General features: G+C 35.6%; 3 protein-coding genes across 3 annotated transcripts; 2 read left to right on the forward strand and 1 right to left on the reverse strand.

The window, feature by feature from the left end:
* The first annotated feature begins 5,022 nt into the window (after nucleotides 1-5,022).
* Nucleotides 5,023-5,688, forward strand: LOC109106392 (prostate-associated microseminoprotein-like). Its single transcript, XM_042741879.1, has 3 exons — nucleotides 5,023-5,128; nucleotides 5,224-5,332; nucleotides 5,459-5,688. The coding sequence occupies exons 1-3, from the start codon at nucleotides 5,023-5,025 to the stop codon at nucleotides 5,625-5,627; spliced, it is 384 nt and encodes a 127-aa protein (XP_042597813.1). The 3' UTR covers nucleotides 5,628-5,688.
* Nucleotides 5,689-6,938: 1,250 nt separating this feature from the next.
* On the forward strand, nucleotides 6,939-20,495 carry LOC109105732 (C-Jun-amino-terminal kinase-interacting protein 4-like). The gene is given in 29 exon segments (XM_042740542.1): nucleotides 6,939-7,096; nucleotides 7,763-8,255; nucleotides 8,806-9,000; nucleotides 9,582-9,702; nucleotides 9,813-9,883; nucleotides 9,985-10,052; nucleotides 10,226-10,295; nucleotides 10,409-10,566; nucleotides 11,085-11,347; nucleotides 11,544-11,601; nucleotides 11,749-11,901; nucleotides 11,997-12,039; nucleotides 12,160-12,287; nucleotides 13,407-13,460; nucleotides 13,551-13,691; nucleotides 14,635-14,755; nucleotides 14,936-15,019; nucleotides 15,799-15,846; nucleotides 16,232-16,354; nucleotides 16,356-16,374; nucleotides 17,653-17,695; nucleotides 17,966-18,046; nucleotides 18,132-18,199; nucleotides 18,288-18,436; nucleotides 18,523-18,705; nucleotides 18,893-19,007; nucleotides 19,118-19,216; nucleotides 19,312-19,404; nucleotides 19,515-20,495. Coding segments are annotated over 28 exon segments (2,958 nt in total). The 5' UTR covers nucleotides 6,939-7,096; nucleotides 7,763-8,156; the 3' UTR covers nucleotides 19,625-20,495.
* A 265-nt stretch (nucleotides 20,496-20,760) lies between these two features.
* Nucleotides 20,761-21,649, reverse strand: LOC109073000 (transmembrane protein 238-like). Its single transcript, XM_042741884.1, has 2 exons — nucleotides 21,579-21,649; nucleotides 20,761-21,268 (listed from the first exon to the last, which is right to left on the reverse strand). The coding sequence occupies exon 2, from the start codon at nucleotides 21,253-21,255 to the stop codon at nucleotides 20,767-20,769; it is 489 nt and encodes a 162-aa protein (XP_042597818.1). The 5' UTR covers nucleotides 21,256-21,268; nucleotides 21,579-21,649; the 3' UTR covers nucleotides 20,761-20,766.
* Nucleotides 21,650-26,570: the final 4,921 nt, after the last annotated feature.

Below are 26,570 nucleotides of genomic sequence, written 5' to 3' on the forward strand. Positions count from 1 at the left end.
CAGCAAAAGCAGTGAATTCAGCCTTTGTATTTATTTTGGGGGAATTTAATTATGGTAAGTCAAACACAAAAAACTGGAAACTAAATGAAGTCTTACACCTTGTTTTACTGCAGAGTTGTGCACAGTCATGGAAGGAAACCCCTTAAGGCAAGCAAAAGGACAAATGGGTTTTTATGTAAACCCATACAGTATTTCTCACCTTAGATGAACTTAAAAAAAAATAAAAATCATCGTATCCAGTCATAAAGAAGTTGGTAACCATTTACACTCTCGTGCCTTAAAGCCTGCAACTCTCTTAACATCATAAGCAAGATTTCACCAACACAATTGTACACATATAAATAATATTGGTAAAATGTTCCTTATTATTTTATTGATGATGATAATGCCAAACCATGGGTTACAAGGCATTTGGAATATTATTTGCATTCATGTAAAAGGCTTTTTGTTTTACATCAATGTTCTGCATGCCTCTTAAGGGCATGTCTGCAATTATTGCAGATTGGCTTTGAGTTCAATTTTTGCATTTAAAGTACAGTTTAATATGATTTGAGAAATATAAAATCTGCTAGATCTATAAATACAGTTGATGCTTTTATGCATTCCATACACTACTGTTCAAAGATTTCATGTTTTGTATCTTATATGCTCACACAGGTTGCATGTATTTGATCAAAAATACAATATGAACAGTGTTATTATTACAATTTTAAAATAAATGTCATTGCTGTAGTCTTCAGAGTCACATGATCCTTCAGAAATTACTTGAATATGCTGATTTGGTCTCATATTTCTTATTATTATCAATGTTGAAAACATTTATGCTGCTTAATTGAAAGGTAAGCCTTTATACTGTCACTTTTGATCAGTTTAACGTGTCCTTGATGAATAAAAGTACTGACTTCTTAAAATCAAAATTTGAATGATATATTGTTCCCATTTCTAATCTTCAATTTTAAATGTGAGGCAGACAAGCACTGTTGTAAGTAACACAATTGTGGTGTTCTCCATTAAGTAAAACCAAACAGGTGATGCTTTTCCCCAGTCACTCTGATAAACATGCATCATTGTTAAATACGTGTTGTGGGTTTAAAACTTTTATTTGCAATCTCAGAAATACTGTATACTAGGGAGCTAGTTTGTTTGCCGATGCAACACAGGCTTGTGTGACTGTTGCCCTCTGTGTGAGTGTATGTGTGAAATCACATCTATTGATCAGCCTAATGCAGGAGGAAGAGCCGGCGGCAAGGTGATCAATGCGCTCTTAATTAACCCCTGTGAGAGCGCATGTGTGTGTCTATACGCTGGGGTTTAGGAAGGGTGCTAAACTTTGGTCAGGGGTGTATAAATACACCCATCCCAACTGAAACTTGTGACATTCATGCACACTTTCTTACTTACTGGCTGCGGTGCATGACATGCATACATGCAAATTATAACAGAAGACACTTTCCAGCAAAACTGACTTAAAAACATTTAGGATGTGAATGATTTCAGCCTGGAGTCTCAAAACTGTGAGTATTTTGGTGTGAGTCTGTGTGTGCCAATGCATTTGAAAATGTTCATGTTCATTACATAAACAACCAGAATGATGAAACCTCTTAATTTATCTTATGTGTTTGTTGGCCAGGTAAAGTATCTATATATTATTGAAATATACTATATAACGGAAATATAAAAAGTAATAGGTTTAGAGGTAGGGTGAAAGCATAATTAGCTTTATCTAAATATTGCCGCTTTGCACTTTATTCCTTTTATTTTGTCTCCTAATTTTTCTAACTTCATTTCCATTTCAAAACATCTGTGTTCTCTTTCAGACGCTTGTATGAGAAGATGGTGAGGTTCTGATACGTCAGGGACTGTGTGATATGTTTGATATTCGGTTGCTTTCCTTATATCACGTCAACTAAATATCAGACATATTCCTACAGACTCTGGCACAAATCTTCCCATTCTCAGCCTCTCTTCATTCACCATCTGGCTTCATCAAAGATTTTGTTATTTATTACTTTCATGATTGTTCCTTGAACAGGTTTATAGCATTCAGTTTATAGCATCAAAACGCATAGTAAGACATGCAATAACAGATTTATTTATGTTTTTTATGTCTTTACTTTCATTTCTTCACAAAAACTTTCTGTTCTGCTCATTTATGTTTTGACAATTCTTTCTTTATAATATTTTTAATATTTAAAGTTACTTTGACTCTGAATTGGAAATTTGCAACCGTGCTGGCTTAATTGCTCAGGTATCATACAGTTTAGGTTTTCACACTGATGCTATGGAAGAACCATTTTTAGGTCCCCGACGAACTATTACATGAACAGTTATTTAAACAACCTTTTTTTTTTTTTCTGAAGAACAATTTGATAAATCTAAAGCACCTTTTTCACAACAAATAACTTTTTGTGGAATGTAAAGTTTCCATGAATGTTTAAGGTTCTTCATGAAATCATGCCAATAAAGAAACTTTATTTTTAAGAGTGCATTGTACAGTAAGTCCTCAAGATCCAGTTTTGAATTCGGTGTTCTTATTAATGCTGTCTAACTGAAACTAAATGGCTAACTGCACTGTAATAATTTGTATTTACTCATCAATTTATATAGGTATAACAAAGACACATTTATGTCAAGAGAAACTCACATATGAGAAAATATATGCAATTATTGTTTAATACAAAAATTTTACTTTTCATTGAAATAGTCAGGGCTATTCAACTTTTTGTAGTTCTAGTATTCAACTTGTAGTCAAAATATGTGTGTGGGTGTGGGGTATCTTTGCATAAAGGTTGAGGGTTTTTTTCTTTTATTTGTTCACTCTAAATAAAACACCAGTGTTTATAGATCTAATTTTTAAATTGTCATGAAAAAGATTTTGACCTAGGAAATTGGCCAACAGGCTGCCGGTTAAATGGGCTTGGTCTAATTTAACAATACTCACACTACTGGCATCCACAGTCTAACAGGATGCATTATGGGCCATCAAATTTCACAATATAGTCTGACTCAGATCAAGGGCGATGACTCTCTTACAGACCAACTTTCTTTGGTCCTCAAATCATTTGAATCACTATCTGATTTAGTTTGTATGTAGTATAACCAGTAGCATTTGTGTAATAATAATAATAAATAATAAATCTGTGTGTGTGTGTGTGTGTGTGTGTGTGTGTGTGTGTGTGTGTGTGTGTGTGTGTGTGTGTGTGTGTGTGAGAGAGAGAGAGAGAGAGAGAGAGAGAGAGAGAGAGAGAGAGAGAGTGTGTGAAAGTATCAATGCTTGATTTTAACGTTTAACTCATGACTCAGAAAGTCTAGAGTCCATGCGCTCAAATTATGTCAGCTATACATTTTTATAAGGAAACTGCGTATGATTTCATGCTATTTCAGTCTGAAAAGTGAAAATACATAATGCAGAAAGTACTGAATATGCCTGAAGCATTTGTTTGGTCATTGCTCTTTTTTTTGGCATCATGCGATCGGTAAAGATGATTTAATCATTTAAGGTCTTTTCTTTGCCTGTTTTACTCAGCTGTCATACAAAAGTAGTTCAATCAATATTCTTTTTGTTTAAAAAAAATCCTGGTTATTAAAAAAATAAACAAAACTGTAATACATCTAATAAAGCACCATTGAAAAAGATATATCTTGGGGTGATGCATTACACTCAATTATACAGATAAAATGTCATAAAAGTTTAATTTTGAATATATTGTAAAACATGTTTGTACACAACTATTAGAATAATAATTTTACATAAGTCATTTTAAAATGGCCCCAAAATGTCTTTGTGTTTTCACTATTTTATAACGTTTTTAAAACTAAATTTTAACCCTGAACACAACAGAAGTGGATGAGGTTGTCAGAAAAAGATTTGTGGAAGTATTTGTTATTGATACACACAAAGCTCAATTTTATAATCTTGTCCAAATTCACTGCTCATGTACAAAAAAAGGAGTATAGCTTGAAGGGCCAAAAATAGGACATCAAGGATGTATTCATGCGTTTCACATTTTCCCCACAGTGTACACAGTTATTTATTAACACACAGATTAGTGTAGTTGCATACGCAATTACATCAATAAGACTGCATTAATATAAATTATGACACTGAGTAAATATTGTCATACCATTTTCAACAAGCTTGTTTTTGTTAAATGTGTTCATGTGCACGATTTAATTTAACTTTTTGATTTTAATTTAATTGAAAATGCCTTTACTCTTAAACCTCTATCGCTGCAACGTCTAGTTTATTATTATCTGCGCACGAAAACACAAAAATAATACGCATTGTTTCTTGAAGCAACATAAATTCAATTAACTTCAATTAAAATTAATAGCTTTGTGTATTAAATGCATAACATCATATTTATCTGTGTGCATTATGGTTAAGTAGGAGGGTCAATAGCGCAGAAGTACAGTATAAATATCAGAGATCATGAAGCATCATCACAATAAAACTCAAGAGACTCTTAAGGAAACCACAGGAAAGATCACTATACAAGACAAGATTCACAGGGAAAGGTAAAATCTTTATTTCCTTGTATAAAGTCTTACATTTTCTTTTTACATATTTGAATATGTCTAGTCTGTTAGTTAGTCTGTCAGGAAAAATAAAGATACATAATGAAAAAATTATAAATTATATAAATGATCTAAAGCAATAACTACAGTGATAAATAATAATAATGTTTTACTATAAGTTATGTTTTACTGTAAAATAATAATAAAGTAACACCAAAAAACAAGATTCAAAGGTAAAAATTATTTGTTATTAATTATCTTTAAAATTTGGACAAAAGTTTAGTAACCAAGTAAAAAATGATGTACCATTACTATATTTCGAGAGAGATGAAAGAAACATCATATATTCTTTTTGATTAAATGCAGTGATGCTCAAAACAGTTAGAATTACAGTTCAAGATTTAAACAAAGCTTTGAAACCAAGTGCTGCATACAAACTTACTCTTCACTCCAAATGATATGTAATAAAGGCTAAATAATAACTGAAGAGCTGGATTTTTACAGATGGGTTCAAATGGTCATATACTGCTGATCGCAGCCTGTCTGCTGAACACAGTTGCTCCAACTCTATCAGCGAACAGAGGCGGAGAGTGCACATTCAACACCAAAGGTACATCACCACACTTCAAAGAAATGGCCTTACTTTGTTTGTGTGTGGCATTTATGTCTAAATACATAAACCGTAAGTCTTTGTGCTATTTTTAGGCACCTGTGAATATCAAGGACAGGTGTTCGGCATTGGCGAGAGTTGGGTTACTAAAGACTGCTACCAGTGTGTGTGTATGGAGCCCTTCGGCGTGGGCTGCTGCGATCAGTAAGTCTGCACTTCTGAGCCTACAGGACGGTTTTTATGGAAACTTTCCAAGCTGTTTGCATGGGCTGAGAGCAAACCTACCCATTAACCTGCACTTATCCAGTGTGTGTTTTCTCACCCTGACAGCAACTCCCTACCAGTGGATTATCCCGAGTGGTGTGAGGTCATCAGAAAGCCCGACTCCTGCACCAGTGTGGCTGTGATGAGAGCCAATCACAAACTCCCTTGTCTTTATGGGAAGTGGGGCAGGATGCGACCTGAAACATGGAAGTCTGACAATGATTTATTGTTCTAAACGAAATGTTAAATATCACTAATGTAGGTTTGCTATTTTACTTTTTGGGAATTGAAAAGCATCAGCCATTTAATGGTTGTCTGCATCAACAGATGTTGACACTGATGTTGAAATATGTTGATGTTGAGAACCAATATAATGTCACTATAGCTTTATCTGTTTAAATAAGGCTGCTATACACAGGATTTCTTTTGGGATACAATTCTCAGCCATTTCATTTCACTTCACTGAGAAGGTTTTCTTATTAATGGAACATGCCACTTTATAAAACTGCATATAATAACAATATCATTATAATCATAAGTTCTTTATGTTGTCTAAATAAAGATTAAATACAGTTAAAAATGCAGTTGCTCTAAATATACAGTAACTAGGATGGGCCTATAATTTCAGTTTACAGACAAATTAATGTGTGATTCCATAATTGTTGATGCTTGAATATTTAAATAATTAAACAATTGTCGATTTCACGCTAATATTGTTATTCTTCAGGCTGGTTTATTTTTATTTTTTTTACTTATTTTCCATGGGATTGCCATCTTTGAAAAAAAGTGTTACCAAATATGAGGAATGTCTAAATACAGTTTAAAACTTAACAATATTATACATATATACATTAAAAAAACAAACATTTAAATTAAATATAGACAAAATGAGTAAATTAAATCCAATAAATTAAAGATTATTCATTTTAATTTATTAATTTATTTATTTTTGCAACAAAATAGAGAAAGGTTTTAGCTTGACAATTTGTTCTGCAGTTAGCAGAAAAAAAATATACAATTAGAAAATATGACAAAATATTGCACTTTTGGCATTAATTATTATAAAACAACGAAACTTTTTACTACAATGAATGCAATATAATTCAAGAAATAATTTCAAAATGATGAGGTTGTTGCCGGTGTACCGTGATCGTCCAGTGTGCCCATTACTGTTGTGTTGAGAAGTTTCCTCTCCTCCTCAAGCAGCGGATGAATCTGATACAGTGTGTCGGTGAGTCGCTGCCCATGGAGCGTCCGCAGGTCATAATAAACATGAACGCACACCTAAAAGCTAACGGTGGTAAACTCGGTCAAGATAAAACCGTTCAACCTTTGATTTTCTAAAACCTTTTAAACACACACAGGAATGTGAATTATTTCGCCAGGTGTGTTTGTTTTTCTAACCAGAAGTCACATGATAAGTCTGAGCCATCACGTGTCAATGGTCAAGTTTCAGGAAAGTTTTCATTTCTCGTCGGAGAAACCCCGCCCATCCCCCGTCGCTTCTGCATACTTATTGGTTCTCATTCAGCGATCTTCTTTTTGATAGGTCCAGACTAACGTCACTCAAACCGCTGACGCTCTAACCGCGCCTCCTTCTTTAACCTGGTTTAGAGTAATAGATATCGTTTCTAAAGCGAAGGACTTGAATTTCATTCGCATGAATTTATAGACATGGTGTCCGAGCCTCACTAATATGTAAAGGTGAGTTGATAAATATGCTATAATCACAATAAATAATCGTTCAGTGGTGAAATGTACCGCTAATTTTAGTGTCAATGCAGGCACAGGCAGCGTTCAAGGTGTTTGCCGACGTCACGCAAAGTTTATTTGCCTTTCTGGTGAAAATTAAAGTTTATTTTTGTACTTTCTATTCATGCGCTAATGTTTCTTAGAGTCTGAGAGACGTGTTTGCCTTTATGGGGCAATAAATGTGTGTGCGTGCTTATGCATGTGCGTACAGTATGTGCACAAATTTGCATGACGTTGTATTTATTTTAAGTTTGTCGTTTAAATAACTTATGCACTAGCTTGTTCGCTATTTTGGGGTGAACTAGACAAAGAATATAAAAAAAATATATTTACATATCTATGGAAAAAAAAAAAAAACAAAAACAGATAGCTGAGCTTATCACGTATTTCAGTAAACAATCATGAAAACATACAAGATAAACATAAATCTGTTAACATTTATGTAAACATATTAGAGAAACATACTTTAGGTTGTGTGACTGGTTTCCACATTTTATGGTTCACTTGAATAGTCCAAGTAGTCTTGCTGTCAGTGTGGGTTATTAATAGTGCATAAATGACAAGGTGTTCAAAATGGTTTGTACTAATGCATGTTACTACCCTTTTGTATTCCACCAGAATGGACACCAGAACACCTCCAGACATGAACAGTGCCGACTAACTCCGATGACTTCAGTCAGTTTCGTTTTTGAAAATGAATTTGAAACAGAAAACGAGAAGCATGGAAGAGGAGGAATTAACTGGAAATACCATGTGGCTTAAGAAAATAGTTTTGCTTCTCAGGTAGATATTTATAGGGGCAAGAAGAGATATTTCATTGGATGCTCATGCTGTCCCTAACACACTACCATACTATTTTCATGCTTGTTTTAGTACACGCTGAATCCATTTTAAGGTAGTGAAAACGGTGTGATAAAAAAGGAAGAGGTTTAGGTTGAATAGCAAAACTGGGGGTACAGTCAAATTAAAGTGATATTAAATAAGCCGGTCAGAGAACGGAGAGCTGTGGAACATGGATTATGGTGAAAGTGCTCTTTGTGGAAGTGGAGAACTGGAGCTGGATCCAGACATCGTGAGCGAGGAGGCGGGGAAACTGTATTCGGAGCTGCAGGTAACCAATTCAGAATATCCACCTTTATTCACCCACCACTTAAAATAACTCTCAAGGCCTGTTCACACCAACGATGATAAATATCATGAGAACGATAGGTTTAAAACTCGTTCTAATTCTGTGAGAATAGGGAAATATATCGATAATAACAGATTGTCGGAATCACTTTCAGAACTCTTTTTCCAGCTGATGAATGATAAAAACATTGACAGTCAGGATCTACTCGACTTCAAGGAGCTCGAGCATTTAAAGTTTTTAGATGACAACTTCAAATCACATTTATAATAAACAGAACATTGCTGTTCTCGGTGTAAACAGGATCTTTAGAGGCATTTTATCATTTGCCACTTCTCACAAGTGTTAAGTTCAGAGAGCAGATGTTTTGCTCACTTTTTGTAAGGGAAGTGAACCGTAGTATTTTTTCCCCTTTATAAGCACAAGTATAAGTAGCGCTCTTCCTGTGAGTGCAGCTGCCCACTAAGATAAGAGCATTACATGTGTTGGGGGAACACCGCTGCAAACAAATACGATTCAGACTGTTTCTTTGTAGTCGGTGGTGGAGACTCATGGAGCTGGTGTGGTGGAGTCCCTGCTGCCCATCCTCGTCTGGGTTCTGGAAGGGCTGGCGAGCTGCAGGGCTCAGCTGAGAGAGAGAGAGGAGGAGGCAGAGAAAGAGAAAGGAGAGAGAGAAGACCTGCTGGAGAGGTATCAGAATGAGAAAACCCTGAGGAGAGAGAACCAAGAGGTGAGAGACAACTGTGTGAAGGAAGAATTGAAGGTCTTTCGTGACCTTTTAAATGTTTAAGCTTTTATTAATTTTTTTTTTCTCCAAAAATATTTCAACTTTAAACTTGAACTTAGGTGCTCTAAATGAGTACTGTAGTTTTGGATTTTATATCGGCACCCATAGGCAGAGTTAGTGGCCCCTTAATAGCCCTTGTCCTGAAGAATTATGGGTTTGTAGGAAGCTTAATACTCCATGAACAGAATAAAGCTATTTGTGACCGGCTGGATAAGTTCTGTTCAAATTAGTCACATTTCTAATTGACTAATTGTTTTTTAATATCCATTATAATATTTTATTTTTAATTTAATTGAATTATGAATTAACATACATCCTATTAATTCAACTACATTGAGTTTAACAAGAATAATAATAAATTAAATAAATATGCATTTCACAGTCAACCATTAATAATATATCTTAACTGATGCCATCTCATGTGAGTGTGCATGATTTTAAACATATTTATTACGTATTTCATTGTGCAAAACTTTTGTAATTAGAAAGAAAATGTCAAAGTTGCACCTTTTAAATACCATCAGCGCTATTTGGAGTTGGATGACCAGTTTGAGCAAGAGAGGAGGGCAATGCGTGCAAGAGAAAAGGAGAGAGAAAAGAGAGAAAGAGAGCTGGAGAAGAAAGCCAGGGAGCAAGCTGATCAATGTGAGTCTCTCCGAATAAAACCTTTCACCCCTTTGTCCGCCTGGTGACACATTGGCACGGTCTATATAAATGTATGTTTTAAATATATAGCCATTGTCTTTTATTTGTAGTGATGGCTTTGGAGGAGCAGAAAGCAAATCTGACACGAGAGCTAAACTCAATCAAACACACACATAACAAGGTCTGTGCATCTGTTTTAGTTTAGCTTTAGCTTGTTGGTTACATTAAACTTCTCTTGCTAAAATATATATATTTTTTTAAATCTTCTCTTTTAATATGCAGTTAGTATTGACACACCGAGATCTGGTGGAGAAGAAAAAGCAGTTGGAGAGTGAAGCCTTCACTTTTAGGTAACACACACTTCCCCTTTCTTGAGTTGAGCTGAGAGGTAATGGAATCCCACAATGTGATACACACTTCTTGCTTAGCATGATTTGCAAAAAAAGACTATAATTTCTTGTGCATTTGAGAAGTTAAAAACTAGAGTGCTGTTATGTGACAGTTCAATTCTCTTTGTTTGCAGGAATCATGTGCACAGCAAACATTCAGAAGCTGTTTCTACCCACGGTCAAACAGAAACCTCCACTGAAGAGGTTCATTTATTTGTTATTTTCTCCAAACATTACTTTGCATATTTTTGCATTTACGTCTACTATAAAACAATAACTGTCTGTACTTTCATAACAGCATCCTTTTTATTTTGCAGCATGATCCAAAAGCTGGCAGGGCCCCTGATTCCATTGCATCAGAAATTAGCAAAGAGACCGATGCCAAAGCTAACCATAGTAACGATCAGTCCTTTATCAGTGACATCATAAGCTCCACCCCTGAGCTGGCTCATTTGAAGGGCTTTATTGAAACAAGGTACAGAAATGTATAAAGAGGGGCCGTAACATCTCATTGTTTTGTCCTAGACTGTTGCAATTTTGACAATATTGAATATGTATGATGTATATGAAAATTCAGCTTTGCTATCACAGGAAAAATTACATTTTAATATATATTATAATCGAAAACAGTTGTTTTTTTTATACTGTAAAGGTGCTTTAAGACTTAAGCATCTACGTATCAAAAGCTTTCTGACTTTCTTTTCTTTCTTTTTTATCTTCCACGTTGAGTTCAGGAAGTGAGTGGGAGTTTGTATCTCTTACTGTCTGCAACATCCTGTTGTTGTTCTTTAATTTGGTTTATTTTTAAGTCATGTTAGATGATTCATTGTGATTTTTTTCCTTCATGGAAAAATGAGAAGAAACAATCTGAGTTATTATCTGATTGTGTTTCTTTTATACAAATAACTAATCTATTTCCCATAAACATGTTATCTTTTTTATCTTTATTTTTTTTGTCTTTTCGTTCATGTCTCTCTCTTTTGCTCTCTCCAGCTCCTCTGTTTGTTCAAAGACAGCAACTTCTGAATTAAACTCCAGTTTGTTTGATGAAATGAAACAAGCCCAGGAGGATAAGAGAGAGGTGGATAAAGACCAGAAGGTGAAAGATGGAGAAAAAACGAAGGAGGAGGAAGAGCTGGATAATGACTCTGATTGCTTGGAGTGGGAGTTGAGAAATACAGACTCTGTGTTTTCAGAGTTATCTGAACTCAGCAGCGAATATGTAGAAAACGTCGACCAGGGGGCCAGTGTCAGAGGTACGATCGTGTGTTTAATTTTTTATTTTTGGAAAATAAACCATTTCAGGATCATTTCAAATCCCCTTGTTTATTTGAATAAGTTTATTTAGCACTAACAACCGACTGACTTTACATTATGCTTTACTTAAATATAGATCCATCACTGTCTAAATATGTGTGTGGTTGAACCTTTGTGTTTTTGTTTGGTTTGCAGATAGCACAGACCAGTTTGAGCAGATTCTTTCTCAGTATGAGGAACTGAAACACACTCAGTAAGATAAAATACAGTTTTTCTTATCAATCTGTTTATTGTCAAAGTTGAGGCTCTGATCATGACCCCATATTATGTGTTAACCATTCAGCTTTTCCTAAGTCTGTGTCTCTACTCGTGTGTATCCCGGTCTTTGTCTCTGTCTCAGTGAAATGGTGGATGCTGCTCGTAAGGCCCTTATATCCCGTGTTGAGGAGCTGACCAGTGAGAGATCTGCCCTGAACATGGAGCTTGATTCTTCCCGTGAAACCATCAGCCGACTGGAAGGAAAAACCAAAGAGATGGAGGATGAAATCAAGCGGTAAAAAAATGGTTCAAATTAATAGGGAACAGTTTGTTGTGCGTGTTTTGTTATGTATGTTTTTAATGAAATGGCTTTTTATATTTTTAAAACAGGTTACGAAAAGAGCTTGAGACAATCCAGTCAGAGGACCCTGATGTAAGTCTGTGGTAGATTTCAGTTGCACATCACTATTCTGGAAATTAAACTGTCCTCTATTTCTTAGAAACGTTGAAATCAGTCACTAATTCCTGCCTCGTTCTCTCTTGCTCTCTCCAGGCCTCGCTACCTACCTCCCTCCGTCGCTTCTCTCGTTCTGAAATGGCTCGGGTGGTCATGGAGAAGAATCAGTACAAAGAGCGACTGTTTGAGCTGCAGGAAGCTGTGCGGCGTTCTCAGCTTCAGAGGTGTGTTAAATTCCCTCATCCAGGATACGAATCTTATACTGACTGATCTGTTCACCTTCATCGTAAGTGGAGCATTATGGGTATTAAAGGGATACTCCATCCCAAAATGAAAATGTTGTCATTAATCGCTTACCCCCGTGTCGTTCCAAACCTGTAAAAGCTTCATTCATCTTCGGAACACAATTTAAGATATTTTGAATAAAAAACAAGAATACTTTGACTGTCCCATAGACTACCAAATAAATAACAGTGTCAAGGTCCAGGAAAGTATGAAAAGCATCGTCAGAATACTCCATCTGCCATCAGTGATTCAACCGTAACGTTATGAAGTGACAAGAATACTTTTTGTACACGAAGAAAACAAAAATAACGACAACAATTTCTCTCCTCTGTGTCTGTCCAAATCAGTGTAGCGCCATTTTAGCAATTCTGAGCAGTACGCAGGCAGTTTACGCTCTTCTGTATAAGCCGTGCAACAGTGATACGGTTTTTATGCGTATTTACGCTTTGGTTTGAAAGAAAACAGCGCATCGTTGCAGCGCGGCTGACACAGAAGAGTGTATGCCATCTGCGTACTGCTCAGATTTGCCAAAATGGCACTACGCTGATTTGGAGAGACAAAGAAAAAGTATTCTCGTCACTTCATAACGTTATGGTTGAATCACTGATGGCAGATGGACTATTCTGACGATGCTTTTCATACTTTCCTGGACCTTGACACTGTTATTTATTTGGTAGTCTATGGGACAGTCACAGGCCTCCCGGTTTTCATCCAAAATATCTTAAATTGTGTTCCGAAGATGAACGGAGCTTTTACGGGTTTGGAACGACATGGGGGTAAGTGATTAATGACAAAATTTGGAGTAACCCTTTAATGATGCAACAAATCATGTGGCTTGTCTGTATATATGCAACTTTGAATGAAACTAGTAAATAACTTCCCAGAGAAATCTCTCGCACCTGAGCACCTGAGAAACCACATTGTGGCAAATACCCACAACTACCTAGGAATATGACCTCTGCGCAACCAAATACCAGTCTTTTTTTTAAAACACAGAACATGAAAAATTGTAGTATACACAAACACTGATTTATGTATTCTGTCCTCCTCTACAGTAGAGTTACAAAAGAAGAGCGCCCCCCTGTGGAAGGGAAGGATAGTGTCTGGAGCAGGTGAGGTTACTTTATTTACTGTACAGCTGGTCTCTAACAGTGAGTTGGTGCATGGTATTTCCTGCTGTGAACCACTTTATTTTCTTGCAGGTTTAATCGTTTTCTAGGTTTGACAAAGGGTCAGTTAGCTCCAGCCACAGCTGTTGCTTTAACCATCTCTCCCACACCAGTTTCTGCACAAACACCAGTGGGGTCTCCACAGCAACTCTCTAGAAAATCACCCCAAACAGAGTGAGTCCTCTTGCATTAGTAGTTTTAAATACCTGTTAATTGAAAGCCATGATAGTTATTTTTCTGTGTATTCGTGTGCCAAGTTAATAAGTACATAAATGTACACTTTGTATTCATGTTAGTTTTTTATGGTTCTTAAAAACTTTATTTGATTTACAAGAAAATTTTAAGTTGCCTGATATTTTTGAAAATTGACACACAGTCACGAGGCTGTCATTTCCTGTTTTATGCTTTTTTTTCTGCATATTGGTTGCAACATATGACCCTGAAGGTCACTCTACACGATTGACCTCAGATATTAATAATCAGTGAAGGACTTTTGAAAGACTTTTTTTTCAGTGTTACATTTTTGATTTTATGCCCCAGAAAAAAATAACAAAATGAGTAATAGTTTAGAAATTAAATACAGTGTAATTACAGAAGAGGTGCATTCAATTCATTGTATGCGTGATTTGCATTTTTAATGTCATGCAAATTTATTTAAATGTTATATACAAATTAATAGAAATGTCATTCACTCAAATATACACTATGATAAAAAAAAAGGTAAGATCTGTTTATGTTTTTGAAAGACGTCTTTTGTGCTCACCAAGGATGCATTTATTTGATAAAAATATAGTAAAACAATATTATTATAAAACCGTAACTGTTTTATGTTAACATATTTTCAAATGTAATTTATTCCTTGATGACAAAGCTGAATTTTCAGCAGCCATTACTACAGTCTTCAATGTCTCAAGATCATTCAGAAATAATTTTAAAATGCTGATATTCAATTTTTTAACATTATGAAGTCTTTGTCACTTTTAATCAATTTAATTTACTGACCCAAACTTTTGAACAACAGTATACACACACACACACACACACACATATCCTCAGTTTCTTATGCTTTTCATTATTACAGTTTGTTCAAATAATGAATGATTTGTTTCTTGTGCAGAAGTTCTCCCAGGTTAAGGAAAAGAGAGTTGTACAGGGAGATCCGTTCTCATGTGTGGGGTACTCTGGGTAAAAAACAGCTCCATGGCTGGAGCATGCCTCTCGGTGTTACAAACATAAAGGTAAACACACATCTATATCTTGTTATCTAGAGCACCAGGTATAGAGCCGTCTACACCCTAACGGGCATTTGAAACATAGATAGTCCCAGTGTGCCTATGAATAATATCTACAAATAATGGATGGAATTATTAATCTGTTAGTCAGTTGTTTCTGAAAGTGTGTGTGTTTGTGTGGAACAGGACTCTGAACTCCCTCCGGAGCCCAAAGATGTGCCCGTCCTCATCCAGCTGAGACTGCTGGACCAGAGAGATGCTACAGCGAAGGTGAGACTCCCTGAACAGTCATCCAGTGTTATTTTAGTATTCTGGATATACTATTATAGTAATTATTATTGTTTTGAATTAGCCTTTTTTATTCATTTTTCATTTTAATTGTTTTGTTTTAGTTTTATGTTTATCAGTTTGTCTGTTTAATTTTTTATTCATTTTTGTTAGGTTTTTTTTATATTTATATTAAGCTATTATTTATTTTAATTTCAGTGTTAGTTGGGTGAACTATCCCTTACTTATTTCAGTTAATTCAGTAACATTTTCTAATTTTAAAGTTTTTTTTTTTTAAATTATTATTTGAAGCATTTAATCTAATATTCATATTTTATTTTATTTTATTTTATTTTAGATTTTTATTTTTATTAGATTTGTATTGCATTAGTTTCAGGCTTTCCTTACAGATAAATGACACCGAAATTCCCAGATGGTAAATATACAGTTAAATACATTATAATTATTTATATACATTAATATTATTATTATTATTATTATTTTAATAATAAAAAAAATACAAAAACACACACATACAGTGTGTGTGTGTGTGTATGTATATATATGTGTATATATATATATATATATATATATATATATATATATATATATATATATATATATATATATATATATTATATATATATATATATATATATATATATATATATATTTACTTATGCGTAACCTGAAGAGGAAGTGATCTGTTCTGACTTTAGCCAGTGGAGATCAAGGTCGGGGATTTAAAGGATGTTGATTAATAAATGTTTCATCTTTTACAGCTCACATGTGCTGTCGCAGTTCCTCCAGAGATTTCAGGAGAGCAGACGGTACGTTCAACAAACTTTAACAGTATTTTACAGCTAATTAACATGTACAGGGTTCCCACACCTTCTGACCAATGCATTACTGGTCGATTACTGCTTTTTAAAAAGAATTTCATACACATTACACTCATAATAAGCAATTTCTAGCCAATTAAATATTTTAGAGCCAAGCATAACTAGAATAAAATTGTACTTTCCCAGGACTGGAAATCCCAGTTTTAAATTTCCCTCATATTTTCAGGTTTTCCGTCAATGTGGGAACCTTGTATTACAGAACAGGTTGTTTTCTTGTCCAAAAATGCATGTAACCACCATCTTCATGTAATTACCATGTTGCATCTTGTCATTCATGGTTGTAAGCATTTCACACGCTGCCTCCCATCCTCAGTGTTCTGTGTGGGCCGTCACGGGACCTGCTTCCAGCAGTGATGTCACAGTGATTGACCCGGCTCGCTCCAATACCATTCTGGATCAGTTCAGCCTCCCTCCCACGTCCCCTGCCTTATGCATGCTGTGCTGTGCCCCCTACTGGTCAGTCTGAGCTCTGCAGCTTTGTAGAATTTACCCAGGTGTTCACAGCTGGATCAGTGATGATTGTGTAAGACTTCTGATGTCGGGGGTGATATCTGAGTAATCGTACTTAAGTATTATCTAGAGGAATTTGTGCTTTTCTTGAGTATTACTCAAGCATACTTTAAAATGTAGGCTGTTTGCAAGGAGGAAAAATACTGATTTTTCTTCTTGCATTTTTAAAGTACACTACCATTCAAACGTTTGGAGCTGGTAAGATGTATTTAAATGTATATGAAAGAAGTAGGTGGATCTTATGCTCACCAAGGCTGCAATTATTTGATGAAAAATACAGTAAAACAGTAATATGTTGACATATTATTAACTGTTTTCTATTTTAATGTATTTTGGAATTATTTATTCCTGAGATGGCAAAGCTGTATTTTCAGCAGTCATTAATCCAGTCTTCAGTGGCATGATAGAATGATGCTGATTCTGTTATGTTGATTTGTTGTTGAAAAAACTTTTTTTTTTTTTACAATTATCAATATTGAAAACAATTTTTACTGCTTAATATTTTGGAAACTGCTATACTATTTTTCCCCCTCAGTATTTTTAATGAATAGAAAGTTCAGAAAAACAGCATTTATTTAAAATAATTTTGTGTAACAATGTAAAAGACTTTACTGTCACTCAACCAATTTAATGCATCCTTTTTGAATAAAAGATGAACCCAAACTTTTTCCACTGTAGTGTACATACTGTATTTTCCAGATCATCGTAACTTAAATTAAAAACATATTTGGTCCTTCTTACTGTGTTAAGCCTATCAAGCTATTTTACTTTTATTTAAAGCCAACAAAAAAAAATTGTGTAAAATGTAACTGACCACAGCATGGGTCAGTGGTCCTTGCCAAGAGACCTCTCATCACTCACTGCAACATAGTATTTGACCTGAAGTAGTAACAATATATATAACGCTTGCATGCATTTTGTCAATTGACAAATTTTGATTATAAATGCAGTTATTTTTGTGCTAAAGGCATAGAAAGTCAACACACTGAGAAAACTCCTTAAACAGGTTTATGAAGTTTACAGTTATTTGAATGACAAAATCAATCTCCTCAGAATTTATTTAAAGTATCTCAGCAAGATCCTTCTTTGGTATTTTCTTCACTTTACCCATCACAAAACTTTGAAATACTTTAGCTGCATTATTAACCTTTCATGGCATTTTTCTTCAAATAAGAGTATGTGTTTTACTGAATGTCATTTCAATTATGTCTGTGCTTGTGTTAGGAGATACTGCAGGAACTGTGTGGATTGGAACACTGGATGGAGGGTGAGGCATGCCATTCTTATTTATTTAATCTTATTTCAGAAGGTTTTATCCCTAACATTAATTATTAAATTTTTATGCATAGTTTAGTTTACAGAAAAAACATGTTTACATTTTTAAAAACAGTTACCTGAACTCTTCCTATATATATATATATATATGTGTGTGTGTGTGTGTGTGTGTGTGTGTGTACACTGTATATATAATATATATACACACAGTTTTTCTTTTTTTGCTGTATGGGTTTCAAGTGCTCATGTTGCTTTCTTGCAGTGTGCTGATTCATTCGTCCTCCAGCTCCAGGCGCCGCTGTCTGCAGTCTGTCAGTCTTTCTGAGGGGGTTCACTCTCTGACGTTAGTGAATATCTGTCAGCTTATGTCATCTGTGGTGTAAATGAAATTCCTGAGGTTTCTGATGGAATTCCTCTTGTATGTAAAGGTATTCTCAGGGCGAGGTGATCGCTGGCTTGGCCAATGGGACGCTTGCATTCTTCACCCACAGTTCAGGTGTGTGTTTTTGTGGTTTAGTCTGCTTGGGTGTGTTTTTTTTTAAGATACACATTTTACTTATGACTTGTAATGATCATTTTTCTAGGCATCTGGGATCTTCAGTCTCAGGAGGTGCTTTCGCTCGGCACGCCGCCTTTGCAGCCCGTTCGCTGCTGCCTAGCAAAAGAGGGCTGTCTTTGGGTGGGCTACTGGAATAAAGTTTACATGATCAGTGTGAAAATTCGGAAAGTAGAGGTTGGTCTCTGATGGAAAAGATTGACAAGATTCTTCTTGTGCTTTACAACCCTCACTCATTCACGTTTCTCTTTCTGTCCATTTAGAAATCGTTCACAGTGTCTGAGCGAAGTGAGCAGCAGGTGCGTTTTCTGTGCGCAGCAGGAAGTGGCGTTTGGGCCGCCTGCCGTTTGGATCCAATTCTTAGGCTTTTTGATTGGACAACTGGCCGTCCTCTACAGGAAGTAGATTTATCGTCCGTAGTGACTAAAGCCTTAGGTATTTGATTTGTATTTATTCATTAATATGGGTAATTTATTGAATTTTACATGCATGGGTGTCTACTATTCCAAAGCAGTAGTGAGGGTTTCTTTTCTTTATTCAGCAAGGATGCATTAAAAGTGAATTAAAGTGACAGATGATTATGTTGTATGGGAATTTTTCTTTTTAATCTTCCTGGATCTCTCCATTTCGCAGGCTCTGCATTTCCTGTCCCTCTCTCCTCTTCAGATCACAGCCATGTCTGGGGTCAGTGGGCGGTTGTGGGTGGGAACAGGAAGTGGCGCAATCTTCTCAGTTCCACTGTCCCTCAGTGAGTGTTTTTTTTCCCCTAGTTAAAATGAACTATTCTTAAATGGTTTTGAATTGTGAAACTTCTACATTTTTTGATCTACACTGTTTTGTTTTCTGTTTTTTTGTCAGCTTCAGAGTCCTGCTCTATACCATACTGCTCTCTTGCTTCAGCTCAGCTCTGTTTCCATGGCCATCGACAAGCAGTTAAATTCATCATTTCTGCTCCAGGTTCGAAACAAATATTGTTTATATTCAGTAACAGTAGATGGAAGATCAGTATTGGGAAGAAGTTTCTTTTTGATCTTTTTTTCTAACTAATGCAGGCTGCCGTAGTTCCTCTAATTCAGCAGATGGCGCTGCTACTACCTCTCAGCTCATTCTCAGTGGCGGGGAAGGATACATCAACTTCCGAATTGGTGTGACTTTCCTTTTGGCACCGTTATTATGCCACAACTTTATATATATATTTTTTATTTTTCCAATGAGATAAGAATATAATTAAATGCACTATTCTGTTCTGCTTTAGGAGATGATGGAAGTGATGGGGCCAGTGAGTCTGTCCTACAGAGATCAGAACGAAGTCACATGATTATTTGGCAGAGCCCCACCCCCTCCGTCCCAAGCCCTGCGCTCTGAAAGCACTTCAGCTGTTCACACAAACAGTCTTCGAGCTCTATCAGGAGAAGATTGAGCGTACTACAGAACAATGCATTACTTTTCTCCTGTCCCCCTTCTATAGATGCTCCCAAAGGGAAGTAAAGGGCTAAAGTCAAAGTAAAGAATTAAGAGTTCTAAGAAATTTAATTTTGGACCTACAGATCTTCATTCTGCACTTTCATTTTAGTTGAACTGACTTTAAATGACATTGCATTTTTTTTTAAGTCCCATAACTGCTCCACAGACTTCTCTCCAGTGTGCCTTAGTGTGTGTTTTCAAATTCTGCCTTGTCTTTGACCAGTGTTTTTTTTTTTTTTTTTTTTTTTAATTGTACACAATCATCCTAAATGCTGGAACAAAGATGGGTTGTAATTGTAATGTTAGGCCAGGAACTATTAATATATTATTTTATTATTTTTTATTTTAAATCATGAGGAGTGATTCAACTGATATGCTGCTGGTAATGACATTAAGTATTTTCAAAAATAGTCTGTTGGGTGCTTGTCATGCACTAGATCAACTGGAAACTCGCACAAAGAACAGTAACATCAAAATGACAAGAAACTGACCAAGACTGACACACTACCTGCATTCTGTGACCTTGATAACTATAGTGCATACTTCAATCTGAACAAAAAGGGTAGTTTTCTTTAGGTTTGGTGTCTATGGTGAGGTTTTATTTTTCATTTTATTATTATTTGTTATTGGTTTCTAAGTTATTTGTTGTGAAATCATTTTTTTGCAGTATTTTTTGAATGTGTGGCTCTAACTATTTAATAAGTGAGACAGAAAAGGTGACAATGTTCTGTTAACTGGAAAATGTTATGAAAATGTGCAACTTTTGTAAATACATTTTCACTCCAATTATAAATTGTGTTGAATTTTGTTCTGAAAAAGAGTCAGTATTGTTTCAAAATAAAGCACCAATGCTGCATGTTTGATTTTAAATTATGAAAAATGTATCAGTGCTTGAAAATTAATCATCCAAGTGTTTGCACAACAGAAGATATATTTATATAAAAGTTTTGCTTGCTGCAAAAAAGAAATACAGAATTACGTATACAAAAAAAAAAAAAAAAACTCAATGTACATGCATGCACTACAGTAAAGTAAAAGCAATTTCATAGTTTTTGTAGTATTAGTAACAAACGCCACATTGTAACAATCATACTGTATCTGTCAGCCTTCATCCAGGCCTTACAGTTCCATTTTCTTTCTTTTCCAACTGATATTTTGGTCTTGTTTGCTCTTTGTGTGCGCTCTCGGCCGTGCCCAGGGGTCAGGGTGTGGCTGTGGCCGCGGTGGGGCTTCCGTATGCGGCGGCTCAGGGTGCGAACGAGCCGGTCCACGGCGTTGCTTTTCTGTGTCAGCTCAGTCCCTGATTTCAGACCCTCAATATTCCCACTGTACCACATGACCCAGCCCCCTATAGACATCAACACCAGCAAAGCTCCCGAATACACCAACAGATCACCAAAGTCGAGACCCCCGACCTCAAGCGGCACGAAGACGCCGATCAGAAGAGCAGACACCCCGAGAAGATCCATAAGGACTGCAAACACCAGCACAAACTTACAGTGGGTCAGTCCAGCACGGTCAGGTGTAGACATGGTGACCGCCCTTCTGCCACGAGACAAGCATTAAAACGATAAGAATCACAGCTCTGGTAGAAACAGTTCTGATTTGACTAATTCACCCATACAGAAATACATACTCCCTGACCGATATTATATTAGTTTATTTATAGCAATGGTCTATCTTAATGTAAAGTAAAGCATAATAAAGCATTCCGGTTAATAAAACAGAATATATCTTTTAGGTGAAGAAAAAAAAAACCTGTTGCACCTGTTTTACGTTACTTTATCAATAATCGAGCACTGCTTCCCAAACAAAGAAAACCAAGTAAACACTGAGAGATTATCATTTTACTTACCTTTAATGACAAAAATTATATTCGTTTGCGAAACTGTGAAGAAAGACTCTTTCATTTAGAGTACAAACCTTATGTGCTATTAGGATACATGTTCCATGACCTGAAGGTGGATATTTTATAATTATAGTAAAGGCTTTACTACAACAAAAACTATGAACTACCAGTCAAGAGAAACACAGTAGTAGATTGTTTACAACAGGTCACCCCAATACTAAAAAACTTAATACATTGTGCTTTATTAGTGAAAGTGAAAGTGACATGACATACAGCCAAGTATGGTGACACATACCAGAATTCGCCTGCATTTAACCCATCCCAAGTGCACACACACAGTAGTGAACACACACCGAGCAGTGGGCACCCATTTATTCGCCCCGGGAGCAGTTGGGGTTCGGTGCCTTGCTCATGGGCACCTCAGTCGCGGGTATTGCCGCCCGAGACTAATCCCCACAACCCTAGGGTTAGGGAGTCAAACTCTAACCACTAGCCACAACATCCCCACTACATAAGACTACATCTTATGCTGAAAATAAAGGGAAAGTAGATTCCATACATTCTGACTCAGTCTCATCTCACAAGAACTACATTTTTGTTTTGTTCTTTCGGTCATACTTCAGGCTAACCTTCAAATAATTTTTAAAGGAAAATAAGGTTCAAGGGTGTACACTCCCATGAAATGCTATCAAAGAACTTTTGAAGTATCCAGACTGACATCCACACACGGTGTTATTTTGGGGTGCATAGAAATCACCACCGCGATTCGTCATCATGAAGCAGTCAAAGAACAAAGAGTGAACATCTAAAACAAAAATCCTCAAAGCAAAATATGTAAAATATATATGTAATTTAAATGTTAAATTCATTACAGAAGTCATGAAAGGAAATGAAACTGTATCATACGTCTCTTGGTGCATTTCTCGCATCTGAAGCAGTTTGGGAAATAGTTCATCTTGTCTAGGTATGTCCCATTCTCACATTCCTCACATTGAGATGACATAGAAATCTAGAGCAGTACTTCTCTAACCAACTGATACCCTGAAGAAAAATACATGAAAAGAGGAAGAGATTAAAAACAGCTATTGTTCCTGAACAAATTCAGATGGTATTAGTCAAATATTCAGACGTGTACATGGAGCCCATGTCACAGCAGAGCCGGTCGCTTCCGAGGATTCATTTGGCGAACAATAACTTCTTCTGCATAACCCTGACCACAACGTTACTTGTCTCTGTGGCGCCCCCCACGGGGCAATGTGGGTGCTAGACCGCCCCCCGCCCCCAAGTAATGCAGCCCCCGTGTGTTTGTTGCCGCAGCTATGGGCTTGGGGGGCGAGGAACCGAGGTGATTCAGCCCGTCTAGGCCGACGATGTGTTCCCACTGTTCTACACACTTGAACACGTAGTAAGTTTAAAACTTTAAACACACTCTGCCTACAACATTGTTGTAAAGTGATTAAGTAACACAATTACGAGCACTACATTGTGAAAATTTGAAATCTGATCCACTTACTTTCCATGACCTACCATGATAATAAATACCACAGCAGGAGTTTTCCAACTACGTAGTTGTACCTTGAAGTGAAACAAGGTTATTCTAATGAGTCCGTCCAACCGTTGAACAAAAAAGATAAGAATGACAGTGGTTAAAGTAGATTTCAGTAAATCACACAGAAAATTATGACAGAATAAAGACCAGTAAAGACTAGTATTTCGCTTATTGAATTTCTGTGTATCAATATCATATATGATATATAAGACTATAATAATATATATAGAATATATATATATATAGTATATACTGTATAAGAATACATTGGAAGTTATTTTTGATCACAGATTAAAGTTACATTCTGGTGTGAGAACATTTGTAGATAACTGACTCACAGTACTAATGAATAGAGTGTAGAACTACAGAACAGAATACAAAGAAGAGCACGTGACTTTACCTCTGTCCTCCGGGATCTAGAGTCTCTCCTCAATGACTGTTTCCATCCAACTGAAAGAACGAATGGAATGGAAGTCCTAACAGGTTCTTATATAAGACGACAAATTACTCATCCTTTTACTACATAAACACAGAACTAAGTGAGGTACAGTGAATGTTGTAATGACAAAAGATTAAACCGGTCCAGTCAGATTTAGTCATCACTACGAGGAACTGAATTGGAAAACACTTTCCTTAAAAAGAGGAATTTTGTTTTCTCTCATGCTGTAGTAATTTAAACAGAATAACGGAATATTTACATTTAAACCTTGTTCCACCAAATAGATAAAATTTGAATGATCTTGTAAAATATAATACATCAATAGTCTTATATAAAGCATTTAACAACATTATACGCCTAACTTACAACGTTTTTAAAACTCCAGTGGCGAGCTCATAACTGAGAGGCTTGGACATTTTTCATTTACCGAGGCCCAAAAACTCGTAAATTATTATTGTGTGGTCTGTATGTGGAGTGGAACAACTCTGGAACAAACTGGACTTGCAACAGAAGCAATGCAAAATATTCATCAATTTTAAACTGTTATATAACATTGGGTCTGGTTAAAATACAGAGTATGAGGTATTTAATTTAAATTGCTGTTGTATTCTGTCTCAGGAGTGTGAAAACATGTGCTCCGTGTTTCCTTACAATCGTTTGGTATTATGTCCATTACAACTGTTGCAATTGTTTATTTATGTTTACTTGTAGTTAAATTGATTTGTACTCCGCTCATGTGTTAATATGTGCTCAGTGTTTTTTTTACCATCGTTGGTATAGTGTCCATTACTATCGTTTGGGTATATTGTCATTACCATTGTTGGCATGGTATTCCATTACCCTGTTGGTATCAACTGTTGTTATAATATATTGGTCATTGTGGTAACACGCCACCATGATATAACATTGTAAATAATCCGTGAGCAACATACGATGTACCGCTCAATTATCATTACTAAAGGGGTGGGGATAAAACTACAGTTGTCTTCTTCCAACTTCCAACTAATTCATTTAATATCTATATAGATATATAAATATAGACTCTATATTATTATTAATATATATAATATATATACAACATTTGGGCCAAAAAGGGAATGTACTAAACAAGCCATAAACCAAATGTGACTTATTCCAGGAAACTGATTTTAGAGGGAAGTTCATTTCTCTAGCGACATCACACAAGTTCCTGCTCAGAAATGATGACTTTTTGTCAAGGTTTATAGGTTGAAACTCTAAGTTATAAGAAAGTAGTCATTTGTTTCAAACTAAAGCTAGGTATGGAGGCATTGTGGACCATTGGTCTCATCATTTTCATGAAAATGTCAAATTTCATAGTTAAATGTCTTCCCTTCATGTGTGAATGAGATCTTCGTTGATAACGATGGACGAATCGCATGTATCTGCATTTTTTTATTAATTTGTGGATGAACTGCAAATACACTTAATCCTTTATTTTACTGATCAATCAATATGGTAACATAGCTTATAAACTGACAATTAATATTTTTTTTTCTCTCCATTATCCAACATAAAACAGGATTTTTGCCATAGTGGCTTTCACACTGAAGATAAAAGTATTACGGCATGAATTGTGCTAAAACAGGACTATAACACACACACACACACACACACACACACACACACACACACACACACACACACACACACACACACACACACACACAATGTATTATAAACAAGTATGAATTTCTGTAAAGCTGCTTTGAAACAATGTGTATTGGAAAGGTGCTATACAAATAAAATGGACATCACAATGAAATGTCAAGATACGGCATCATTTTTTAAAGGGCAAAAAAGAAAAAAGAAAAAGAAAGAAATTCTCAGAACCACTTTTAAGTTCCGCAAAAAAAGAGAAAGTCATACAGTTTTGGAACCACATGGGTGAGTAAATGATGATGACTAATTTTCCTATTTTTGGCTGAAATATCCTTTTACACACAAGTCATCTTCTTACTCTAAAATATTACATTATTTACTAATTTCTGAACTATGCTGTTTGATGGAACTTCATGTTGGCACATATATATCTGTATTGGACTTTTTGTCTGGAGGAAAGAATTGTAAAAATAGTAATCTTTAAAAAAAAGAAAAAACATTCAAAGTTAAGATCTTGAACTCCTTTTGTACACCTTGAGGAGCGACCTTGCTCAATTCTATAAAACTTGCCAAGTAAGTAAAGATAGTAAGAAAGAAAGCAAACTAGACGAACTAGTAAAGATGATAAATGGAAAAGAAAGTGCACGTGTTATCATAGGTCTCCCCACCACTGGGGCTTGACCTTGTTTAAAAAAAACCAACGTTTAGTTGCCAATACCATGACAATGCCAAAACTACTATATAATTACTAAAACTAGAATTATAATGACAGTATGCATCGCATCATCTGATTAATTAATATGTCCAGACATCCTAAAAATAGTGCATTTATGCATTCTCTTTTTGTATTCTTTGTGAAAACATCTATTGAATGTTGCTAAGATTCGATAAAGAATGTTAGACAAATGACATCAACAGATGTGTAGTGTTTTGGGCATTCAGGATGGTAGCACTTTTGTTTCAACTGATGCTGTTCCCTTTCTACCATTTACTATTATGTAAAAAGCCTTAACATGGACAGGTGGCAAAAAAAAGTTACTGCATAAAATATATATTCATGTTGGCACATATATATCTGTATTGGACTTTTTGTCTGGAGGAAAGAATTGTAAAAATAGTCATCTTTAAAAAAAAGAAAAAAACATTCAAAGTTAAGATCTTGAACTCCTTTTGTACACCTTGAGGAGCGACCTTGCTCAATTCTATCAAACTTGCCAAGTAAGTAAAGATAGTAAGAAAGAAAGCAAACTAGACGAACTAGTAAAGATGACAAATGGAAAGAAAGTGCACGTGTTATCATAGGTCTCCACCCACTGGGGCTTGACCTTTGTTTTAAAACCAACGTTTAGTTACCATGACAATGCCAAAATACTATATAATCACTAAATCA

This window comes from Cyprinus carpio, chromosome B16, assembly GCF_018340385.1.
Source record: "Cyprinus carpio isolate SPL01 chromosome B16, ASM1834038v1, whole genome shotgun sequence".
Lineage (NCBI taxonomy): Eukaryota > Metazoa > Chordata > Actinopteri > Cypriniformes > Cyprinidae > Cyprinus > Cyprinus carpio.